This window comes from Panthera tigris, chromosome C1 (genome assembly GCF_018350195.1).
Source record: "Panthera tigris isolate Pti1 chromosome C1, P.tigris_Pti1_mat1.1, whole genome shotgun sequence".
Classification (NCBI taxonomy): domain Eukaryota; kingdom Metazoa; phylum Chordata; class Mammalia; order Carnivora; family Felidae; genus Panthera; species Panthera tigris.
This window is the reverse complement of record NC_056667.1, coordinates 211,285,385-211,308,205: the sequence shown is the minus strand read 5'-3', so window position 1 is coordinate 211,308,205 and position 22,821 is coordinate 211,285,385. Positions and strand designations below refer to the sequence as shown.

The 22,821-nt window shown below is 52.0% G+C and overlaps 1 protein-coding gene and 1 long non-coding RNA gene across 3 annotated transcripts; one reads left to right on the top strand and one right to left on the bottom strand.

Moving 5' to 3' along the window:
* Window positions 1-662: 662 nt before the first annotated feature.
* On the bottom strand, window positions 663-19,141 carry SPATA3 (spermatogenesis associated 3). Its single transcript, XM_007082954.2, has 6 exons — window positions 18,699-19,141; window positions 15,186-15,360; window positions 12,907-13,049; window positions 7,674-7,779; window positions 6,072-6,348; window positions 663-849 (listed from the first exon to the last, which is right to left on the bottom strand). Exons 1-3 carry the CDS (start codon window positions 19,033-19,035, stop codon window positions 12,944-12,946), a joined length of 618 nt encoding a protein of 205 aa, XP_007083016.2. The 5' UTR covers window positions 19,036-19,141; the 3' UTR covers window positions 663-849; window positions 6,072-6,348; window positions 7,674-7,779; window positions 12,907-12,943.
* Window positions 19,142-19,216: 75 nt separating this feature from the next.
* Window positions 19,217-22,483, top strand: LOC122241047. Of its 2 annotated transcripts, XR_006220979.1 has the most exons (4): window positions 19,217-19,540; window positions 19,851-19,961; window positions 20,245-20,428; window positions 21,329-22,483. It is a non-coding gene; the product is annotated as an uncharacterized LOC122241047 (long non-coding RNA). The 2 variants fall into 2 exon arrangements; XR_006220980.1 differs by having other exon boundaries at window positions 19,851-20,428.
* The last annotated feature ends 338 nt before the right edge of the window (window positions 22,484-22,821 follow it).

The window sequence follows — 22,821 nt, the reverse complement described above, 5'->3', positions numbered from 1 at the left end:
TTGAAAATTATTTTTCAAAGTTTTTAATTTATTTTTGAGAGAGAGAGAGAGAGGAGGGGAAGCGAGCCCGATTCGGGGCTCGAACTCACAAACCGTAAGATCATGACCTGAGCTGAAGTCGGATGCTCAGCCGACTGAGCCACCCAGGTGCCCTTTTTTTTTAAGTTTTTAATTTACCTTTTAAAGCAATCTCTACACCCGAAGTGGGGCTCGAACTCATGACCCCGAGATCTAGAGTTGTGTGCTCTTCTGACTGAGCCAGCCAGGGGCCCCTCAGGTGAGCTCATTCTAAGACCAGCCTAGACACTAGACCAAGAAAAGCCCTTGCTTTTATTTCTGACATTAACCAAACAGGGTGATAAAATGGACAACACACTAATCGAACAAAAGAGCCTCCATATGTGGCTTCCTTCCCCTAGAAAAATGTTACCCTACACACTACTCTTTCTTCTTCTCTCCCCATTCCTTCTTTTTTCTCTCCCTCTCTGCTTCACTCTCTCCCTTTCTTTCAATCCATACAAAATATTGACTCTTTCTGTATGCCAGCCACTGGCATTGCCAGGAACTGGCAGTATACGTGTGAACAATAAAGAGATCCTTGGCCGGCACATCTTCCAGGCTAGAGGCAGGACACAGGCAATAACAACACCATAAGCAATAAGTGAATTTTACAGTGTTTTATAGAGGACTGAGGGTCATGGGAATAGAATAAGTGGGGGTTTGCAGTTCTAAGCAGCTGGTCAGGGTGGACCTCATTGAGAACATGACACTTGAGCAGAGACTCGAAGGCAAATGCAGAGAAAGAAAAACATCTTTCCCCCTGCCCGTCCAAGTTCTTGGCTGGGGATTCTGTAACAACAACAACAACAAAAACCCCAGATTAATAAGAGAAAAGCATGCAGACTTATTTAAGTTTTATGTGATGTAGAAGATTTTATAAGGAAATCTAGACCTGAAGAAGTGGTTATACCTGAGCCTTTCAATGCCAGGTTGATGAAGAATGAAAAGTTGTAGGAAAATGCGATAGGACAGCTGTCTTGGAGATAAGGCTTATTAATTTTTTTCTTGTAGGTATAGAGAAGCCATCTCTCACCTGAGGGTCTATGACCTACTTGAGGGGAAGGTCACAGAGTCCTTCCTGCACCTGCTGTTTTTCAAATTCCTTCGGCTCAGATAGCCATGCGCTATGGAGAAGAGCGTGCCAGGCACAGAAACCAGCCAGCACAAAGGCCTAGTGCCTGGCTCTGGGGAGACATAGCAAGGAGGTCTCCCTAGCTGGAGCGCAGTAGGTGGGGCATAACAGGACATTCGGTCAGAGAGGGAGGGGCCTTGGAAAGACCTCAACTGGAGGATTTTTAAAACACTTAAAATTTAAAGAATATATTTTTATAAAAATGTTTATTTTTGAGAGTGAGAGGGAAAGCGGGCATGAGCAGGGGAGGGGCGGGGGGGGGGGGGGCGGAGACAGAGAATCTGAAGTAGGCTCTGTACTGTCAGCACAGAACCCAACATGGGGCTCGAAGCCACGAATCATGAGATCATGACCTGAGCCGAAATCAAGAGTCAGGCAGCCAGCCGGGCGCCCCAAAGTGTCTCTTCTTGACCTAATTGTAGCCAGGCTTATCTGGCCCAGACCTGGGCCTGCTTCATCTGGTTTTAGTGGGAATCCTGCTGGGTCAGTTTACAGAATCCTTGGTATCTAACTATCCTTGATATCTGATCAAAATCCTCACCCATCTCAATATCTTTCACCCTGGCTTGCCTACAGCAAGAATCCTGTCGAGTTGGTTAAGCCAGAATTGCCCCTTACCCTATGTTTCCTCTTAGTAATTTTCTGCCCATTGACCCCACCCTGCTCCTTGACTATAAATCCCCCCTTGTCCCTATGTTCAGAACGGAGCTCAGTTCTACACTGAGGTCCCTCTTGCCCTATTGCAATGTTTCCAGAATAAAACGTGCCCTCACTGCTTTAACTTCTGTCTGGCTCTGGTCCTCTTGCAACACAAAAGTAGAGTGAAGAAGATGATAAACTCAGCGTGAACCAATCACACGGGTTCCACAGTGAGCAGCTCACGGCCACCTTGTTTCATCCGTATCTCCATTTCCCGTGTCCCGCATCATTTCATCCCTAAGAATTTCTATGTGTATCTCTGAGGAGGATGTCTTTTAAGCTGAACATAAAGTCATTTTCACACCTACAAATTTACAATAATTCCTTACTGTAATTAAATATCCCGTCCTTAGGTCATTAGAGGGTGTTTTGCGGAGGGATAATGTGCTCTAATTTACTTCCTTAAATGGTCACATTGTGTGGTATACTCTGGCACAGGAGGGTCAGATGGCACAGCCACTTTGGGAGTGTGGCAGTTTCTTTCCAGGTTAACCATGGGCCTACCTTTGGACCCAGGAATTTCATTCCTAGGTATACACCAAAGAGAAAGGGAAACTTTAGCCCACCAAAAGAATCACACAAACATATTCGTAGCAACTTTATTTTAAAATCCCCAAACTGGAGGGGCGCCTGGGTGACTCAGTCGGTTGAGCGTCCGACTTCAGCTCAAGGTCATGATCTCGCAGTTTGTGAGTTTGAGCCCCGCGTCAGGCTTTGTGCTGACAGCTCAGAACCTGGAGCCTGCTTTGGATTCTGTGTCTCCCTCTCTCTCTGCCCCTTCCCCGCTCATGCTTTCCCTCTCTCTCTCTCTCTCTCTCTCTGTCAAAAATAAATGAACACACAAAAAAAAAAATTAAAAAAAAAAACCTCCAAACTGGAAACCATCTGAATGCCCATTAATGGGCAAGGAGATAAACACATTGTGGCATGGTCACACATGGAAATACCCAGAAAGAGAAAGGAATAGATTATTGATATATACAAGACTATGAATCAGGTTCAAAACATTGAGCAAAAGAAGCCCGATACAAGTGTGTGTGCTGGTTGATTCCACTTATATGAGTTTCCAGAACAGGCAAAACTATGTGTCTGTCTGTCGGTGGGTGTAGAAATCAAACCAGTGGTTGTCTTGGGTGAAGGGGACATGAATATTGACTAGAGAGGGGCTGGTAGATGGGGAGACTTGGGGGTAAAGTTTGAAGACAGAAGAGTATCAGGGAGATGTGCGGTGATTCAATCCCCGCCAGCACTGAAGCCTACTTGGAATTCGAGGTCATAAATTTAGAGTAATTCCAGGAGGCATGGTTGTATTTGACCAAGTCCCGCTGGACGTGCACCAGAGATGGAGAACTGGTTTTTGAACCAGGATGTGGTTTTGCTAAGTGAGTAAGAGGAAGAAAGTGGGCAAATCGGTTCCTAAGCCCACTAGAACAAGAAGACTTTCCTTTTGCTTCTTCCCACAGAGAAAGCAACACCCCCCCACCATATGCGCGAAACACAAATCCCCCCGAAGTGCAACATAGACCCCAAAAGTTCCTCCAACCCACTTCTCCTGGTCAGCTCTGCCCAGCTCCAGGGGCTCGCCCGGGGGGCCGGCTGGGCTCTTTGAGCTACAGTAGCTGTGGGATTCTTCCACACGCACTACCTCCTTCAAGATCCCTTATCAGCTCATCAAAACACCTCCTACCACATCTGCAGAATAGAGCACCAGAGGGTAAATCTAAATCCCAGTGGCATTCTGCAGCCGACTTCAATCCACACAGGCGTCCTGGGTATCCTCGGATTTCCCAGAACAAGGTACAAGCAGCTCACCCTTGACCACTAGAGGTGGGCAGGCAAGAGAAAGGCAGAAAAAGTGGAAGAGGGAGGAAGAGAAAGGTAAAAAAGAGAACACAATCCCAGGGGTTCAGCATCTTCATGGAGCTGGCCCACCCAGACCTTTCATCCTGAGTCTAATGCAAGACAAGCCGATTGTCCAATTCATCCATTTTATGTACTCCTTTTTTTAATGTTTATTTTTGAGAGAGAGAGAGAGAGAGAGAGCATGCACACAAGTGGGGGAGGGGCAGAGAGCGAGAGAGGGAGACACAGTATCCGAAGCAGGCTCCAGGCTCCGAGCTGTCAGCACAGAGCCTGATGTGGGGCTCGAACCCACGAACCGTGAGATGATGACCTGAGCCGAAGTCAGATGCTCAACTACTGATCCTCCCTGGTGCCCCTATTTTATGTTCTTCTTAAGTGGGATCAGTCGCCCCGGATTCGAACAGAACTCCTTAGCTCTCAATCTCCTGGAGGAGTTTGAGCCTGGATCCCTTGCTTCAGCCCTGCAGCTAAGACCAACTGGCCTTCTTCCTTGGATACTTCCCTCCTTGGCAGCCAACAATGCAACACTCCCAGTAAGGAGGTACCTTAAGACTTCTTAGCCCCAGTCCTTTTGCCAGCTCATGGCTCAGTTCCCTGACTTTGGCCAGGAACGTATCATGAATCGTTTTTACAAGGGCACTTTGCCAACTCAAATTCCTGCTCCGAGTCTCCATGACTAGCTGTGTGAGGTGTCGTGAGAGTATAGTATCTGCATGTTATTAATGTGTATGCTGTCGCTGCCTATACCGAGGAGCGCTGGCTGGGGAGAAAAGGTCTTCCAGAATCTTCCAGTGAAGGCAGAACTTGCAGCAGCAGCGTGAAAAGCTGTCTTACCTCTACGGGCTACCAGCAGCCACAGGCCTGATTTACTGCCCTGCCAAACATAGCATTGAGCCTGGGACCTCAGAGGAGATGGAAGGGGCTGCCCTTGGGTGTTCCACCTCAGTTTTACGACTGGACTTGTCATTTTGGTTCCCTGCATCCTGCTTACTCATTCTACCTGTAGCCCACCAGGTTTCGTGGCCAGTGGGAGAGTGGTTGTCCTCTGGAGGGTAGGGTGGGAAGGAGGAGGACCAGAGAAGTATCTGAAAAGCTCGGGACCTTTCAGTTGGTCCTAGCACCTGGCGCCAGTTAGCTGGGTGGGCCAGATGGGCGGCTGCAGGGGGCTCGGGCAGCCTGGACTTGGCTCTTCACCTCTTGTAGCCTCTTCCGGTGTACCTCTTCCGCCCTCAGAAGGACTGCTGCAACGGGACAAGACCCGACTTTCTCAGGAATAGCCAGTCTGTGGTCTAGAGACCACAGTCAGAGCCAAGGTCTGAATCTAGCCTGGTGAAGATGCCAGGGTGAGCTCTGGTGCACAGGCCCAGCCTCAGCCAGGCTGTCCCCAAACTCACAGCCACGGTAGCCTTAGTTCTTGCACTGTGGTCAGAAGTATACTTGGCCACGCTTCTTTCTAGCTCTCCTCTTCCCTCTCCAAAGCACCTGTTGGGGCTGTTGCTCGAAATTGGTGGTAATTAAAATAGTTCAATCCAACGATCACTGTAAGCCACTCTGAATGCAATGGCCTAACCCAAATCTCAGCTTATCAAAAAATGGTCCCAGTGGGGGCAGGCTTATTCATTCATGAGATTCTATTATGTGCCAGGAAGGATTCGAGAGAGGAAAAACAGCTGGTGTCTGCCTCCAGGACCTAACAAATAGAGGGAAGAGGGTATGCCCTACAGGAAATACCAACAGAACAGAACATACCAACATCCCCCCATTACTTGGGGGATGCTTGGCATGTGACCGTTTATCATGCATGGTTTCCGCTCTTCGAGAGTGATGCCTATGGTCCATGACCAGTACTGTGAGACCCAATGCAAGGGCAGTGTACTACCAGAGTATCCACGGATGAGCCCTGGTGGCAGTGATTGCCAAAGAGAATGCTATTGACATTTTGGGTGGGATAACTCTTTGTTGTGTGGGACTGTCCTGTGCTTTGCATTCTCAGCCTTCATCACTAACAGCCCATAGTATCCCCCAGTCATGACGACAGCCAGTTACATTTCCCGCAGGTGGGAGGGTAGGACTGCCCAGGTCACCACTGCCCTGAGGAATCCAAATACCATGGGTCCGTGGCTCAAGGCAACTGTGAATTCTTGACTCCTAGCGACTCAGGCATTCATCCTGGTGAAATGGTGGCGGTGGAGGGGAAGGGGGCAGCAGTGGAGGGCAGCACTAGAGCTCTGGTCACAGGCTCAAAACCATCTGGAGTGGAAAGCTGTGGTTTTTAGCTGCCTGGCATGGGTTCCCACTTCTTTGGGTAACAGGTTACCAAAATTATCCTTTGGCCTCTTCCCTGCCGTCAGTCCTCAGACCTTCCGTGGGGTTGACCCTCAGTTCCAAAGGTGGTTGTAGCCTGGCCAGTCAGAGCGTTGCCTTCCCCTGGGCAGAGCATGGGTTCCAGGAGGGACACAGGACCTGATCAGAGGCTGATCAGAGCCCTTTTGCTGCTGGGAAACAGACCACCTTCCCTGCCAGACTTGACCTTCAGAGGCTGGGGGGCTGTTGCTGCTGTAGCCGTCAGGTCCCCTGCCTGAAGATAGGTGACCCTGCAAAAGCAGAAACAGGTTTGGGGGCATGGTCTGCACCCCTGGAACCAGCCACATCTGCACTGGAATTTCCTTCTTGACGGGAGCCAATACATCCCCGTCTTGTTCAGGTCAGGTTGGGTGAGGTTGTCCGACGGGGACAACGAAAAGGGACTGATTAATATGCCGGGAAAAGGAGCTGAGTGTCTTCAGTCAGAGGAGCCAGGCTGACCAGGGGCCCCAGTCCTCGGCACCAGATCTATGCCCCCTTCATGCTGACCCTCAGGACAGGACTATAGCGTGACCCTGCCCCAGCCTGGAAGTCTGCATTCTTCTTGGGGGGGGCTGCTTCCCAGAGGAGGTGACTCTCAGTCCAGGGGTAGGGACCCTCTCCCAGCCTATCAGTCAGTGCCTGTTTAGGAAAGGAAATCCCGGGATGGGGAGGTGACGAGTGGGCTGCAGGGTTCCTTGGGACTGGCCCGGCCCACCTGGCCCAGTCCTGCCTTCCCTGTTACAGGTAGGCTGGCTCCCTGCCCGCTCACATCCCCTGGTCATTACTGAGGGCTTCAGTGCATTTTGGACTCCCAAGGGCAGCCATCTGCCTTCTTTGCCTGGGAGCTTCATCTCTGGAGCGGAGGAAAGTCCTGGCAGAAAGAACCATCTCCCTTCCAGCAGCCCTTAACTGAGGACCAATGGGACGGGTGTCTAAACATCCAGCTTTCCTGCCTCCGGTGGGATTATTCTGAGGTATATGGTCTGTCTCCCATCGTTGCCCCAGCAGAACTGGGTAGGCCTCAGTTGTCCTCAGGGGCCACCGCACCTGAATGGACTGTCATCTCTTCCCTGTTTCACACCCCTCTCCCGTACTCCCACTTTGAACTGAGACCTCTGCCTCAGCTGCTCAAGCCCCACCAGCCTCTGGCGGGTGTGGTTAAGTCCTCCGAGAGAGCACAAGACTGCAAGTGGTGACTGGCCTTGACCCCGCGTGTCCCCCATCACAGGTGAAGCTAAATGAAGCCACCTCCCAGAGACAGAGTGTCCCCAGGCACAGGGCCCCTGTTCCCCAAGGCGCAGGCCTGGAAGGGGGCCAGCACATTCCTCCTGTTCCCCTAACCGGGATTACCACTGCACGGAAGTGCAGTTGACTGTGTTAGGTATTGAATTAAGTTCTAGAATTCTTGTTTTTAGGTTGGGAAAATCAGAAACAGTTTGCTCTGAATGTGCAGAGAAAGTTGCCCTCCCCCCACCCCCCACCATTGGGTCTGTGGCCCCAACAGGAAAGTGCAGGATCCCACCCTCATTGCCTGGGGCCCTCAAAGTCATCCCAAACCCATCTCCCAACACACTTGCCAAGTCGAACTTTGTGTCTCTGGGTAAAACACACTCATGAAACAGAATTTTTTTTTTTTGTTCTATTTTGGTGACAAGAGAGATCCTTGATGGAAACTGGATCTGTAAGAAAAATGAGGATAGAGCCATTAGCTTAGACAATATTCCATGACCTTGGAATTTTGGTGGCTTCCCAGTTTTACCACCCCATGGGTGAAGGTTCAGCAGCTAAGATCCTCTTGTGGAAAAATAAATGATTTAGGATTCAAATTTCTGTCATTGTCTTGTCAACTAGTTTCATCTAAACACAGCCACTTAGAGCCTGGTGTTCCCTTTAGGCTATAACGCACTTATGCAAAGTTCTTGGCAGGTACTTGGCTCAGTCAACATTGGCGCCTTCTTTTCCTGTCCCTTCTCCCAGGGCTCCCAGCAGCTACGATAGAGCCTCATGGCCCCCAAGCTGGATTGTGGCAATGAATTTTACTATGCTCAGTGCCCAAAAGGAGAGGGGAAACAGCCCTTTGCTTGTAGTGTCTCATCATCCTTGGAGGGATGCTAAGAGAGGGGCTTCCCATGCTTTAAGAAGGAGGATTCTAGAAACACCTTTTCCCAGAGAGGAGGCTTTGTCACTGTCATTAGATGGTTCTATAGTCTATGGACTAAGAAGGACACCAAACTCTCTATTTCCCTCCCACAGTGTCTAATTGCTGAGCCTATGGAACCCAGGATGACTCAGTGTACCCCCCATGCACGCACACACACACACACACACACACACACACACACCGACTTTCATATAACCTCAGGGTCGCTTTCAGTGGCTAAAGCACTTGTCCAAGCCAACAGATCCGCATTGGGAGTTCATTCTGCGCTTGGCTCCCATATCACCTTCTAAAAACATTCCTACCTATTGTAGTGGGTGCTTTCCCTTAGGAAAGGGAAGCACATGTCTGTCTGTCCACACTCCGTGGACAAGCAGAAAGGTAGCGGCAGGGTCCTTATGATCAGAGGTCCCAGCCCTGCTCAGCCCCTTCCACTGAGATTCTTGTCTCCTTGCTGCCTTTCCCTACCTGTGGACACCACTTGTTGACCTGAACCTATCTGTTCTGCTTATCTCTGAGAACTTACAGGGACCCTGCATACTTGCTTGACCCAGAGCAGACCCACAGTAGGTGTCTTCTCCATAGGCACCTTCCTTCACTAGCAGACTTCTAAACGACCTCTTCCGGGCCTCAGTTCCTGGCTCTCTGCTCTATTTATGCCTTCTCCCCGAGTCATCTTAGCCACCGCCTGTGGCTGTATATCTCAGCTATTTCTAATCACTCCTACGCTTAGAGCTAAGACTGGGCTTTTCCGCTGACTTCCATATATCCATCTGCCTATGTGACATGCCCATTTGGTTGTCCAACATCTTAACAGTAACAACGAACAGAACTCTTGATTACTGCCCCCTCCTGTGCCTTGTGCCTCTGGCAATGGCACCTCAAGGACTCCTTGAGGCTTCCTTTCCCTCATCGCTTCATTCAATCTATCAGCAAGACTTGCTGGTTCTATATCCGTAAGAGCCATCACCCTGTTCCGAGTGTCATCTTTGCCTGCCTGGAGTAGTGCAAACAATTCTGATCTCGTCCTCCTCCCCCTTTTCCATTCTCTATTCGACAGGACCTGCAATTATTTTGAAATCTAAATCAGCAGCTTGAGAGACTTCCCTCTGAGGGGAGGATGAATGAACGAGTATATGTAAAGGACCCGGAACAGTGCCTGCACACAGGAAGTGCTATATAAGAATTTGCTCTTGCCCTGCTTCTGGGGCTTCCAACCCATCTGGAACACAAGAGAAATCTTCGAGGCCCTGCCTGACCTTGGTCCCTCCAGTGGCATCTTGGCTTCAGCCATACTGGCCTCTTGTCTGGCCCCCAAAACGTGTGAGGCTCCTTCCTGCCTCAGGACTATTGAATTTGCTATTCTGTCTGTAAGAACACAGACATATTTGCATAGTCTGGCTCTTTCTGGCATGTGTGCTTCAGTTCAGAGAGGCCTTTACAGACCAGCCTGTTCCCAGCAGCACCCCCCCACCCCCAATCATTCTGACCTTCTCTGTTCTTTATCAGATCAACTTTATGTCTCTATTTCCTTCCTAACATTTGCCACACAATCAAGAGATCTTGTTTATTCGTTAACTTGTCAATTGTCTGTGGCCTCTAGGATGCAGGCTCCACCAGGGGAGGGCTTTTGTACATCTTGGTTTACTCCTATAGCACAGGGTACATACCCAAGGAATATTTAATGAATGAATGCATTATTTAATTAATGAACACTCTTTCCCCCCATCTGCACTCTGCCTTCTAGCTTGGATGTCAGGTAAGCATTTGTGTCTCCCTGTGAATTATTATCCCCTGTTCCCCTCTCTTGGGGGCCTTGACCAGCCTAGATGCACTGACTTTACCAGACCTCAAAGTCCCAAGCCTAGCCGTCGGCTGTTGGTGGACCTTGGTGTCATCAAGTCTCACCGTACCCGGTGTGGTGCTGGGCACATGGTCAGTACTGACATGTCACAGCCGTGCTGCCCCACTTGCCTGTTTGTCGACAGAGTTCGCAGGGGCTCTTGTGGGGGACAGTGGGAAGTCAGAGTGGGAGACACTGTGCTTGACTAGTGTCCAGGAACTGTCACTGCAACCTCTAGGCTTCTAGAAAGGCCTCTCCTGCCCCCTGCTGGTGGTGCCATAATCAGACCCTCAGACTCACAGTGTCTACTCAATGATGGGATATGACCCTGTAGCACAGGCTCGGACAGAAGCAGGTCTGGAAGAGGCTAGGCCTGCTGAGGTCGGTTAAAACGCATTTCAAGTACCCCAATGCCATCCCAGTGCTGGAACAGTAATTTGACAAAAGCAGTGGGTTACGTGCAGAAAGGCCACCTCATCATGGCTGTGGGGTCTGGGAAGGACCCTGTCTCAGGCCACTCAGGGTGGGTGGCACAGCCTCCCTCTCCCTCAAGGGAAACCAGAGTGGTCGCGGGACAGCTCCGTGCACAGAGAGGACCAGCATGTCCCTGGTCCCTGGTCGCTGGCCGGACCAGCCTGTCAGGTTGGAGACCTGTCCCTGGGCTGGTTTTGTCTGGCCCCGAGAAAGCTGCACCCTAGCCCTGCATCCAGGCACCGGGCCCACCCTGAGAGGACATAAGGAGTTACCCCTCGGAGCAGAAGAAAGCTGGGTGAAGTTCGTGCACTGCGTGCGTTTCTAAGTGACGTCCGCGATTTAGGGCCCACCAGCCACTTGAACCCCCACCCCCAACACACTCGGGGCTTCAGTCTCTGGGGTCTTGTTGACTCTGCCACTGATTCACTCTCAGGCCCTGGGGGAGTGACCTCCTCCAGACCCGGGGCGGGTTTCCATTCCTCTCCCGTCCTCTCCATTTCCCCCTCCCGGCCACCTTCTCTTCCCCTCCTTGCCATCAACCATCTCCTTCCTCCCCTCCCTGCACCCTCCGCGCAGAGCTCAGCACTGTGTGAACTGCAGTATATACGATGCTTCACATTAAGTAACTGGAGTCCCTGCCATTCCTGGGGTCTCTCAACTCCGGTTAAAGTGGAAGACAGCGTCTCAGTGTGGCGCTGCCTGTCTCAACATCCAACACCTGTCCTTGGAGCACACAGGGCACTGCCTTGAAAGCGGAGGCTTTCTCAGGTATCCTTATCGGCTAGAATTCCATGACATTTTGGATGTATATTTACTGTGTAGTCTTTTTATGGAAAGGGATAGGATTTTCCATTTATGGCCGGAACTAAATTTCCCTTGAAAATAAATGCGTGGGAGTTAAAAAGAAAGCTAATTAAAAAAAAAAAAAAGAGTAAGTGATATTACAGATGTCAACCCAGTGAGAGGGATACTATCATTACCTCCGTTTAACAAAAAGAAAAATGAGGTGTCAGGAGTTAAGGAACTTGTCCCAGGCTCCAGAGATCCTGGGTGTGGAACGGGATCTGACGTTAAACTTGCATGCCTCGAGGGACAGAACCCAAGCTGACACTGTGGGCCCTGTTGTAAGGAGCCTCTAGAACAAAACGGCTCAAGGGCATTCTTCAGACTGCCGGTCACCATCTACCCATCCCCTGTGACCCGCCTGGCATGTCTGAACATCCCCTCAGTGCATCCTCAAAACCATCGCCCTTGGAGGCCGTCACTAGTCCCCCTACGTTAGCCATGGCGTGGCTCTCACAGAAGTTAAGTGATGCGTCCCCTAAGACCCAGCCACCAGGGAGCAGAGTCAGGCCTGGGACCTACTCCAAAGCCTGCATGTTTCCAACCACCCCCATGGTGGTAGGGGTAACAAGACCCGCCACCTGGCCACCTTATCTTACATTCCAATAATCTTGAGAAGAAGGCCCCACGGTCTTCCCTGTTTCTAGATGGGGAAATAGAGCCTCTTGGTGGCTCTGGAATTTCATGAAACTTAAGGTGCATCCACAATAGTCCCTCGATCAGGCAGCAGAGCCCCTGAGCAGCTGGTGAGTTTACTGTCTGGGTCGGGCTTTTGAGATACTTTGAGCATCTGTTCCCACCTTGTGCCCTGCTGTGGCCACTCCCTGTCCATTCTGGGGCCGGCGGAGGTCTGGGGGTGGGTGGAGAAGCTGCCATTACCACCCGACCAGCATTAGCAGGCGTTCACTGCAATGGGGACTTGGCACTGGGGACAACTGTGGGTGCTCCTGGTGCCCACCCAGATCCCCACCAGCTCTGTGGTGTAACTCACGCACCAAAGCTCCCCTGGGGTCGAGCTGAAGCTGGACTCCCCGCTGAGACCTCCTCCTCGCTCTACTCTTTCCTCTGTCCTCTTACCTCCCTCACTCCCTTTTTCCTCCACAAATCCTGTGCACCCAAATCCCTGTCTCAGGCTCTGCCCCTAGGAGCCTGGCTAGGAACCTCTGCTCCACGTCTCCCATTTCCTCCCGTCTGGTATCCCAGGCCAGTGGGGGTTGGGGGAACCTTGGTTTGACAATCCCAGTAATGGGTCTGGCATTGTCCAAGAGCTTCGGGGCTGCTTGACAAAGCCAGGTGACCTTGAATCCAGGAAGAGTCCCTCGGTTCTTAAGCTTTCCCCGAGAGGCTGGGGGCTTGGTCCACCCATAAATTCCCCCTTTATTCAGAGAAGGAGAGACACTCCCTCGGCCCGGTCCTGCAGGGACGGCGGCTCGGTGGCTTGAGGACCAGCTCTGCAAGGGGGAGCGGGCACAGAGGGGGTCCACGTACCTGCCGGGCCGCAGGCCTGGGGTTTGTTCACAAGGATTCAGTGATGTAACAGGCAGCCCCCAGGGCTCCCAGAGCCACAGCGGCAGGCCCGAGAGCTTGGAGCACGTGAATTACGATGAGTGGAGTGTTTTCTTGCAGGTTCTCTGTAGAGCGAAACAGAAAGCCCACAGGTTGGGGGAAGCTGGGACTCTAGGGCCCGTCTACAGGCAGGGAAAGCAGAAATCGTAGGGTGGCCTCAGGATTTCAGGAACGCCTTCTCCCCGTGACCGAGCCTCCTCTCAGGGGGACACAATTCTGCCCACCCCTTCCAATAAATCCCTGTCGCGAGAGTCCCTGCGTCTGAGGATGGGCTAGCCTGGGGTGCCAGCTCCCCGGGACACCCAGGGAGCAGGGTACGAAGGCGGCGAAGGCCGCGGTGTGCCAGGCCCCGTGCCAAGCATCTCACACCCAGCGTCTTCCTCGAGCCTGACAACGACCATGTGAAGCGGGGTGTGTCACGTGACTCCATTTTGGAGGTGAGGAATCCGAGGAAACAACATATGACGCCCACCACACGGGCGAGGAAAACAGATGATCACGCTCCCGAGGAAGGCTTTGACAAAATGCAGTATCCGTGTTGACATCAATCCTACTGAAGTAGAGAACCTTATTCAACGTGACTGTGTGTTTCAGGCCAAGGTCTCACATTCCACTGCACCGAGAGGTGTCACGATGATGGACGCTGGTGCTAGAATTTGAGTGGAATCAAGACTGACACGTCTTACCCCGGCCAGACTGGATCTCTGCCCCTTCCCCTCACTTGCCTAATTCTGAGCCTTTTACCTTTCCCTCTGCCACCTAGGATGCTCTGTCTTTTCATCTTAAGCCACAGAGGATCCCAAGACCCTTTTTGACTCAGCTCAGATACCAATGACACTGCAAAGTCTCCCTGGACGCTGATTTAGGAGTGAGCGCTCTTTTCCTGAAGCTCTTAGAACATCTCTAGGACAGACGTCACTTTCCGGCTTGCATCTGAGATCCTAAGGCCCATGTCTCAGCTTACCACGTAGACGGTACGGTTTTTAAGGGTAAAGTTCCCTGTTCTGGTTTTCCTCACAGGGCTTAGTATTCTATCCAGAACAGGTTTTCCTGCTTGTTGGTTTTAAAGTGATACGAATCTGTGGCTCGGCTTAGCACCAGATGGATAGGAATACTAAGTGCGTGGGAGGAAAGTCAGTAAAGGGGAGTGGTGGGCAGATCATTCCTCGACGGGGACTTACCAGGTTGTATTTTTGGCTTTACGCATGTTCTCCCAACACACCTGGGTATCCGTTTGCTTCTCGTATGTCTGAGAGATGGTGCTTTTCAAGGATGGACAGGAGAGGGGATTTGGTGGTGGAGACACCAGCCAAGAGGAGGAGCAGGATGAGGGTGAGGGGTGGGTAGGCTCTGCTTCTGGGTTAGGGGTGTGAGATCCCCAAGTGGGAAGCCGCTTCGTGGACATCGGGTGAGACCCTGAATACAGGTGCAACTACTCTGGGGCCCAGAACTGGGGGCAGATGATGAGGGTTCCCCTCCAACCAGCCCTTGCACAGAGCCCTGCACCACTGGGCAGGGGGACTGACATGTTCAGTCCATGTTTTCTGCACAGGGGTCTTCCCACGAGGGGTGGCTTTCTCCTGATGGCTCCGTGGAAGAGGAAAGGAAGGCCAGGTACCGTGGGAGACTCTACGGGAGGCTGCCCAGCCTGGGGGCATGTCTCCTGTGGAGCTGCCGGAAGTAGCCGGAAACCGCTGAAGGAGTGGGGATCTTGCTATTACCAAGGGCACGTGTGAGTTGCAATCAGCATCTGTCACTAAAGTCTGGGGGGTAGTGCAGATGCGGGTCAAGAACCAGAAGCTCTCAGCTGTGGTATGGGCCAGAGAAGGCGGCCAATCGCCAAACACAGCATTTAATCACAAAGCTCCGGGTGACAGGGGATTTACTAAGGGCTGTGAGGGCATAGACTCTGAGGAAGCAGTGGGCCTATGGAGAAAAGAAAAACGTGCCTCCCAAAGAAGCCATTTTCAGTAAGGAAGAAAATTGGCACCCCTCCGTGCAGGTGGGGTACCCTGGGGGTGTGGGTCTGGTCAGAAAGGGCAGGGTGCCAAACCCCAGGAACTGGCCACCCCGGGAGAGGCTTCCTTTCTGCCTGGGCTTCCCAAGAAGTAGTTACCCATGGCTGCTACTATGGTCCGGGGCAGAGCCTGACCCCAGGAATTGTGTGCCCTGAGGGTCCAGCCCCCCACGCGCTCCAGAACCTGTAGAAAGTGAGGAGGCTTGGAAATCCTCTTCCTGGCATGGTCGGCCAGGGTAGAGGAAGGAGGACATCAAAGATGCGGCTGTGACACAGGCCCAGACGACGCCAGCAAGCAGAGCTTCCGGGGCAAGCGGAACAGGAACAGAAGGCCCGCGGCCCCGCACGAGTCAGAGACCCTGGATGGACAGAGAAGGAGACAGATGAGGGACCCCCTGCCTCCAGGAGGCCGGCGGGAGCCAGGGAGACACAGGAGAGAGAGCAGGGGAAGCTGGTTGTTTTAGGGACCGGAGCTCCCTGGGGATTGCAAAATCATGCTGTTAACAGCTCACACCCGAGCAATGCTTCCTCCCTCCCCTCGTCATTATCCTCTCGTCTGTCAGGACAACCCTGCCGAGTGGAATATCGCCATTCTCAGTTTGCAAATAGGGAAACAGAGGCTCAGAGAATATATGGGCTGTGCCCTTATAACAAGTAGATTCAAGAAGTGGGTTTCGGCTCAGGGTTGCTAACTCATTCGGCGCTCCTTCGACAGACTTCACGGTAATGGACGGCAGCAGGGGACCGTCCGCTCGGCAAGAGGGGGCATCTGACATTGGTCCAAGGTCCATTTGCCCGGGGTTCACTGACTTATCCAGAAGCCAGCTGCTGCTCTGATTTACGGTCCTTGAGACGCCTCCCCAAACTTGTCTCCCATGTGTCCCCTGCCAAGGATCCCAGCGGAACTCGGAGATGCTGTGCTGTTACCCAAGGGGCCTTCCGGGTGGATAACTCCCTCCTCGTGCAGTGACTTCAGTCCTGGCTTCTTGACGGAGCTACAGGTTCTTCTGACCAAAGCTCGGCCAGCGGTCCACCGGGCAGACTCAGCACCCTTCCTGCTTAGACCCGCCCACAACAGATACTTTTTCTGGAATGGGGAAGGAAGGGACTCTAAAGGCAACATTGGTCTTTTTTCTCTGTTAAAACAATTTTTTTAATAGGCTTTTAATTCCTGTATATGACATTTACCCCTTAAAGTTTTCAGTGGTTTCGGTCAATCAACAAAGGTGTGCAACCATCATTACTGTCTAATTCCAGAACATTTTCATCTGTCCCCCAAGGAAGCCCCGTAACCATTGAGCAGGCACTGCCTTTCCCCACTGCCCCCCGGTTCCTGGCAAGAAATTTGCCTACTCTGTACCTTTCATAAATGGAATCACACATGTGGGCTTTTGGGGGAGTAGCTTCTCTCACTTAGCCTAATGTCTTTGAGGTTTACCCGTGTGGCAGCACGTGTCAATATGTCAGACAGTATTTCATTGTATGGATACCCCTCACGTTGTTTATCCATTCATCAGGTGGTTGATATTGAGTTTTTTCCCCCCACTTCTCGACTATTATTACTGAAGCTGCTGTGAACATTCACGTACAAGTTTTTGTGTGGATGTTGTGTTTTTAATTCTCTTGGGTATGTACCTGGGAGTGGAATTGCTGGGTCACATGGTCACTTCACTTTTTTTTTTTTTTTAAGTTTACTGATTTATTTTGAGAGACAGAGAGCATGAGCTGGGAGACAGGCAGAGAGGGAGGGAGAGAGAAAGAGAGAATCCCAAGCAGGCTCCATGCTGTCAGTGCAGAGCCCAACGCAGGGCTCGATCTCATGACCATGAGATGGTGACCTGAGCTGAAATCAAGAGTCGGTTGCTCAACTGACTGAGCCCCCCGGGTGCCCCGGTCCATCTTTCGATTATAGCCATTTTAGTGGAAGACTTGTACCTTCCTGAACTACAATGTTTTCTGCATACAAAGAGATTTGGATTTTAGAAAATGGCACCCTTTATTTAAATAAAGGCCTTTGTCCCTTATCGCCAACATTGTTTCCCACTCCGGTTCAAAGGGAGAAAATTCCTCTGGCAGAAGAAGTGTAGGGGGTCCACTGTAACCGCTGACAGATCATCACTGTTTCCTGCTCGGCCTTCTCAATAAGCAGAATCCTTTCCCCAGGGGTGAGCCACATGCATTCATCAAAAGATTTGGGGATGGAAAATTTTGCTTTCTACAGATACCAGTTCTGAAGGCCATAATCCAGAAATGTTTATGTCCGTGGTTGATGATCACAATACACATGATGTATCACACTTATAACTATTTCTACATGTTAAAAATGAATTGATTCTTAGCCATGGAAATAGGATTGTTGTCACAGTGGTATGTTGGATCTGGCTCTCTCACTAAACCCCACATTTTTTTTTTTTTTTGTATCCACACCATCGCAGAGGAATAAGCTGCAGCCCAGAGAGCGTGGCCTGCTCAGGACCATAGAGCCACCGGCACTGGCTCACGGCGAATTCAACAAAATCCCAGAGAAGGGTGTTCCTCCTCCTGGGGAAACCACCGGACTCCTGGGACCAGAAGGTCGATCAATGTCACAGTGGAAGAGCAAGGGTATTGGAATCAGAGTAGATGGAGGCTGCCCTCTCCCCGCTACTACTGCTTGCTTGAGAGTGTGTGGTTTGATTTCTTTGAGCCTCAGTTTCTCCATCTATAAAAGGGAGACGAGGATAGCAGTAGCTCCTTTATAGGACCGTCAAACGGGAAGGTTAACATACACAGCTGAGCCGAATGCTGGGTTAATACCCAGTGGCGAGAGTTAGTTACTACCACTATTAGCAAAAGTATGAACCAGCCCGTCTCCTGAACGCCACTCGAATTCCCTCTACACAATCCGAGGTTCATTCGGACCCTGGCTACCCAAGAAGACGGGGGACCACTTTTCCTCGACAGCCATTCCATTTTCAGACAGAACTAATCGTCGGAAATGTCTTCTTCGTGTTGAGCAGAAATCTGCCTGTCTACGGTGTCTTCCACAGGGGAGGCCGCCCGATTTAGCAAATAAAAATGCAGAATGCCCGTGCCATGTTAGGACACACACTAAAAAATTATTTGTCTGTCCGAAATTCAAATTTTACTGGGTGTCCTGTATTTTATTCAGCAACCCTACTCCTGGGCGCTTAGTCAGACGTCGGAGGGCAACACGGAGCAAGTGTGCTCCCGACATTCACTTGACAGATTTCCTCCGATGCCTTCAACCAAACCGCATACGTCAAATGGTTCTTGCTTCCCTGCCCTCTCATCCCCCATTAACCCGCACTATCTCTTTTGGACTGGACTGGGAAGCATCTTTTACAGCACACAAGGATAGTCCGACGAGGGCGGAGTATGACCACCTCCCTCGTCCTAAACCGTATATTTCTGTTAACGCATCCTTGGTTTTTATTTGTGAGCAGCCGCACGGCACTCCTGACTCCCGTTGAGCTAGTATCGTGGCAGAGCCAAGGCAAATGTCGTCGACATGTACGCGGGCCTGCCTTCTTCATTGAGACTCAGGGTGGTGGGGAATGGCGAGATCCAGGAATCCTAGTCTCTTGGGTAAACGCGAAACCCCAAACCCGCACACCCCACAAGCACAGGTCCAGGATACGTGTCAACCGACGCCACGACCCGAAATGAGCCAGCCTCTGGGGGACCCTGTGCCCACCTGATTTCCTGGATCGAGAGGATGCTTTTGTGGTAGGGTCCGGAGGCAACTGGCCCAGGGCCGGTGCAGGGGCCCGGGCTGAGGGTCTGCTTTCTGGAGCTGGGAGAGCCTGGGGTGCCGGCTGCTGGGGGATGGATCCAGAGCTGGGCTGCGGGGTGGACCCAGGGCTGGGCCGAGGGGTGGACTCCGAGCTGGCGTGCTGGGGTGTGGACTCCGAGCTGGCGTGCTGGGGTGTGGACTCCGAGCTGGCTTGCTGGGGTGTGGACTCCGAGCTGGCGTGCTGGGGTGTGGAGCCGCGGCGTCTGGACTCTGGCTTCTTCTTTTTGCCCTTCCTCATGGTGGGTTCTGTTCACCTACGTGGGGACCTACATGGAGCTGCCTAATCTTCCGGCTCCCTCCTGGAAGGGGGCCGTTTGCCCCTGCCCTGGGGGAAGGCTCTGCGGACCTCAGCCCCGCAGAGAACAGTCACCTACAGCCCTCCTGTGAGGTCACAAAAGCCGGGGGGGCTGCCGTGGCAGGGCTCTGCGGACAGCGTCCTCTGCCCACACTAGCCTGCTGCCCTCCCTCCTCCCCAGTTACTGGGATGGGCAGAAGGCACCCGCTGGGCCCTCCAGCACCTAGTTCCGCCTGGCCACAGGGCCTGTGACAACCTGGACCCCCACGGTTCTGCTACCTGAGCGCCTCCTTCAGGCCCCTCCCCGCTGGTGTGTTCGTGGGTCCCCGTGCGCTTTCTGTTTCGCTCGGAGGCACCCTGGCTGTGAAGCTCATGTGACGCTCAGCTCTGTCACCGGTTTCCACATACCAAAACCAAACGATTTCACCACGTGCTCTGGGAGTTTTAGGTAACTTTACCGAAAACTGGGGAGTCCGTGGATCAGCTGTCCCCCCCTCCCCCCTGCCCACTCAGGTTCTCTTAAAGTAGCTTCTCCTTTCTTCCCAAACCTGCCCCCCCTCCTGTGGGAAGGGGCAGGGGATCCCCAGCTGTAATAAGAACCCTTAGTTATGGTGAAAGACGTTCCCCTGAAAACATACCAGCTTTGTTCGAACTCATTACGCTGGCAACAACTGACTACCTCCTAAACCCCAAAGTCGTCGGGTCAATCAGGGGACTCTGAATCTTTCCTGAAGGTAAAAATATGATTTTCCTTTTAGGATGGACGCGGATAAAGCATTTTTAAAAGACAACCTGAAACGTCACACTGACTGCAACACGGGATGTGTTCAGATTAGAAGACCCTCTCTCCACTACCGATGCATCACCAGGTGGGTGCATATTCAGCTGTTAACTGCATGTTCCTAGGGGGTGAAGCCTTTGCTCCAGGACAAGGTTAAGGGCAGACATAGCCAGAAGGCACCTCCACGCAAGGCCAGAGCCAATATGAAATATGAAATGACAGAAAGTAGTTTAGGGATTCTAGAGCCTGAAAAGAACTGAAGGAAGAGAAACTGAGGTTTAGAGACGTTAAATCACCTTCCAAGGTGACACAGCTGGTTGGAAGCATCCGACAAGGCCAAATTCTCATTCAGAGCTCTCTCATGATTTCAGAAGGCAATAGGGAATCGGATCATTATATAGGCCTTAAAGTTAATGAACTAAAAAAGGTCTTGAGAAGATTGAAGAAGAAGAAAAAAAAAAAAAGGCACCAGGGATTAGAAGTGGAAGATGGCTCAGATCGATAAAGTTGCATCGAACTTGGTTGACCCTTCGCATGAGGAGGTTCAGGGAGCAGGTGAGTAATTCCCTGAAGTCAAGAGCGATGGATCCCTCTGGGGGATTCAACTTAGAGTCAGAGACTGGAAACCCGGGTCAGGGACCCCGTCCAGATAAAGCAGACAGGTCAAGAACTCCTAAGGCATTCATCTCTGCAGTATTCAATTTTCAGACACCAGTGGGCTTTTGCCTGGGGTTTCCACCTGGCTTAACCCGGGGTTTCTCAACCTCAGCCCTACTGATATTTTGGCTCAGATAATTCTCCTGTGTGTTGGAGAAGTTTAGCAGCATCCTTGGCCTCTGCCAAGAGATGCCAGTAGCATGTCCCCCTGCCCCCCCCCCACGCCCCAAGTTGTGGCCACCAAAATGTCTACAGACAATGCTAAATGTCTCCGGTGTGTGCGTGTGTGTGTGAAAATTGCCCCTGGTTGAGAACCACTGGTTTAAATGAATTAGATAAGGCAAACTCATGTGGGTAGTATTTCCTGGTAGATGAAAGAAACGTGCCATGTCATGCCGAGGGGCCAAGTGGCACAGAAAAGAAGTCCCTGTTCCCGGGGAGAGTGATGGAGGAAACAGAGGAGTGAGAGGTTTACGGCGCGAGAAAATACTGGTGCGTTCTTTAAGCAAGAAGCAGGGAGACAGTGCCTGTAGACTGAGGCTGGCCCAGAGGGACGAGGAAGAATGGCATTGCAGGACTTTGCTAGAAGGTCTTCCGTGGCCCCCTCTGCCTTCTGGCTGGAGCACAAGGTCCTGGCAGGGAGTCTGACTCCTCTAGAACACAGTCACAGACCAGTGTCCCAGGCTCATTGACCTTGTCCAGCCCTTGGCAGCCACGAGCGTGGAGGCCTGCTTCCCTGCATGTATGAAAGCCCTTCCCCTCCATCAGACCTCTCTCCCTTTCTCTCCCATCTTCCAGATCCATCCCAAGTGGACCCCTCTCCTCCTACAGCCTTTCTCGAGATCCCTACCTGGAAGTGACCCCTCCCTTTCCAAGCCCCAGATCATTCATATACTGCGTGGAGTTAGGATGACGTTTCTCCTGTCTTTTCACGTGGTCCCTGCTCACAGGCAGTGAATGCCCTGGAGGGCCAAAGACCAGAGAAGAAACTCAACACAAGCTGCTTGAAGGCGACGGTAGGAGGAAGAAGAAAGCAGGAAATCATTGCAAGCAGGGTGGGCATGGACGATGGGGGACAAGGCACTCACAGACTGCATCACCATGGGGTTCTTTTCAAGGATGGACTGGGGCTTTCTGGCCTTGGCTGAGGACCACCCAACAGTCTGAGCTCTCCTCCCGGACATGGCAGCCATGGGGCAACCTCATGGACTATTCAGGAAAGTGAGAAAGATGGAGTCTATGGGGGATGCGAGGTCAGGCAGTCAGGATACAGTTCCGAGGGTGTTAAAATCCACACCCAGTGATCCTGGCCCTCTGGCTGTGTCCAGGGCACGAGAGCAAGCGTGTCAATATTTGTCCTGAAGCTAGTGTCGTAGAGTTGGATGAGACCTCGGACACCAACTGACCCTTGGCCCCCACATGTCAGGAGGGCAACTCGTCCTCAGAGGAGACAGCTTGCTCTGGTCACCAAGTGGGAGGGTGGCAGAGCCTTGAACAACTGGACATTGGACCACCTTGCCCAGAGCACTTCTTTCTTCCCTGCTGCTGCCTCTGGAGGGGACTTCAGAGACAGAAGGCACTTGGTGCTCATTTCTGAGCCCCCTGTCCAGGGCCCTAGACCCGCAGATTGACCCTCTGGGCCCACAGGCCTGGATTCCTTGATAGGAAAGCTCTCAAGGGCTGAATAAGAATCGCGCAGTCGGCCAGCTACTCTGACATAGCACCTCTTCCGGAACACAATTGCGAGCCTAAGACGCAAAAAGCCCTTAGTACAGTGCCTGGTTCACAGTAGGCAGTTTTTACCGTAAACTGTGATTTCTTTGGAGGAGAAGCCCACAGAACCAAGCAAAAAATAAGTGGATGTGAAGAGGAAGGTGTGGGCCCAGGTCCTACAAACTCCCAAACCTGTACCTTGCAAAAAAGTGTGATTTGGAGTACGGGGCAAGGGGGCAAGGGGGCAAGGGGTCGGTCGGGTGGGTGGGTGCAAGTGTAACTCTACAAATTAAATAAATTCGAACATTTTTGACCGGAGATCGCCCCGTGAGCACACCTGGGGTGACAAATCTAATCAATCTGCACCCAGAGTGGTGCAGGTAGGGCCACGAGGAGAGGGGCCGTGACATCGGGGACTTGCCCACCACACTGGACCAGCACGGCACACTCCCTCCGTCCTTGCGGTTTCCCACACCCCCGCTTTCGGGCCCCTCACCATCCGTCTGGGTCTCCCGATGCGCTAGGGGGACGCAGCCCCGCGCTCGGCTGGGCTGCCGGCGCGCGGGACGCCCAGGCTG

Bases quoted from the DNA above. Each gene is read 5' to 3' on its own strand.
- SPATA3 (XM_007082954.2), bottom strand. From the start codon at position 19,035: ATGAGGAAGGGCAAAAAGAAGAAGCCAGAGTCCAGACGCCGCGGCTCC. The intron at 15,361-18,698 runs GTGGGCACAGGG...CTGTCCATCCAG, and splicing joins CTCTCGATCCAGGAAATCAG to GGTCTCTGACTCGTGCGGGG. The intron at 13,050-15,185 runs GTTCTGGAGCGC...TTCGCTCTACAG, and splicing joins AGCCTCCTCACTTTCTACAG to AGAACCTGCAAGAAAACACT.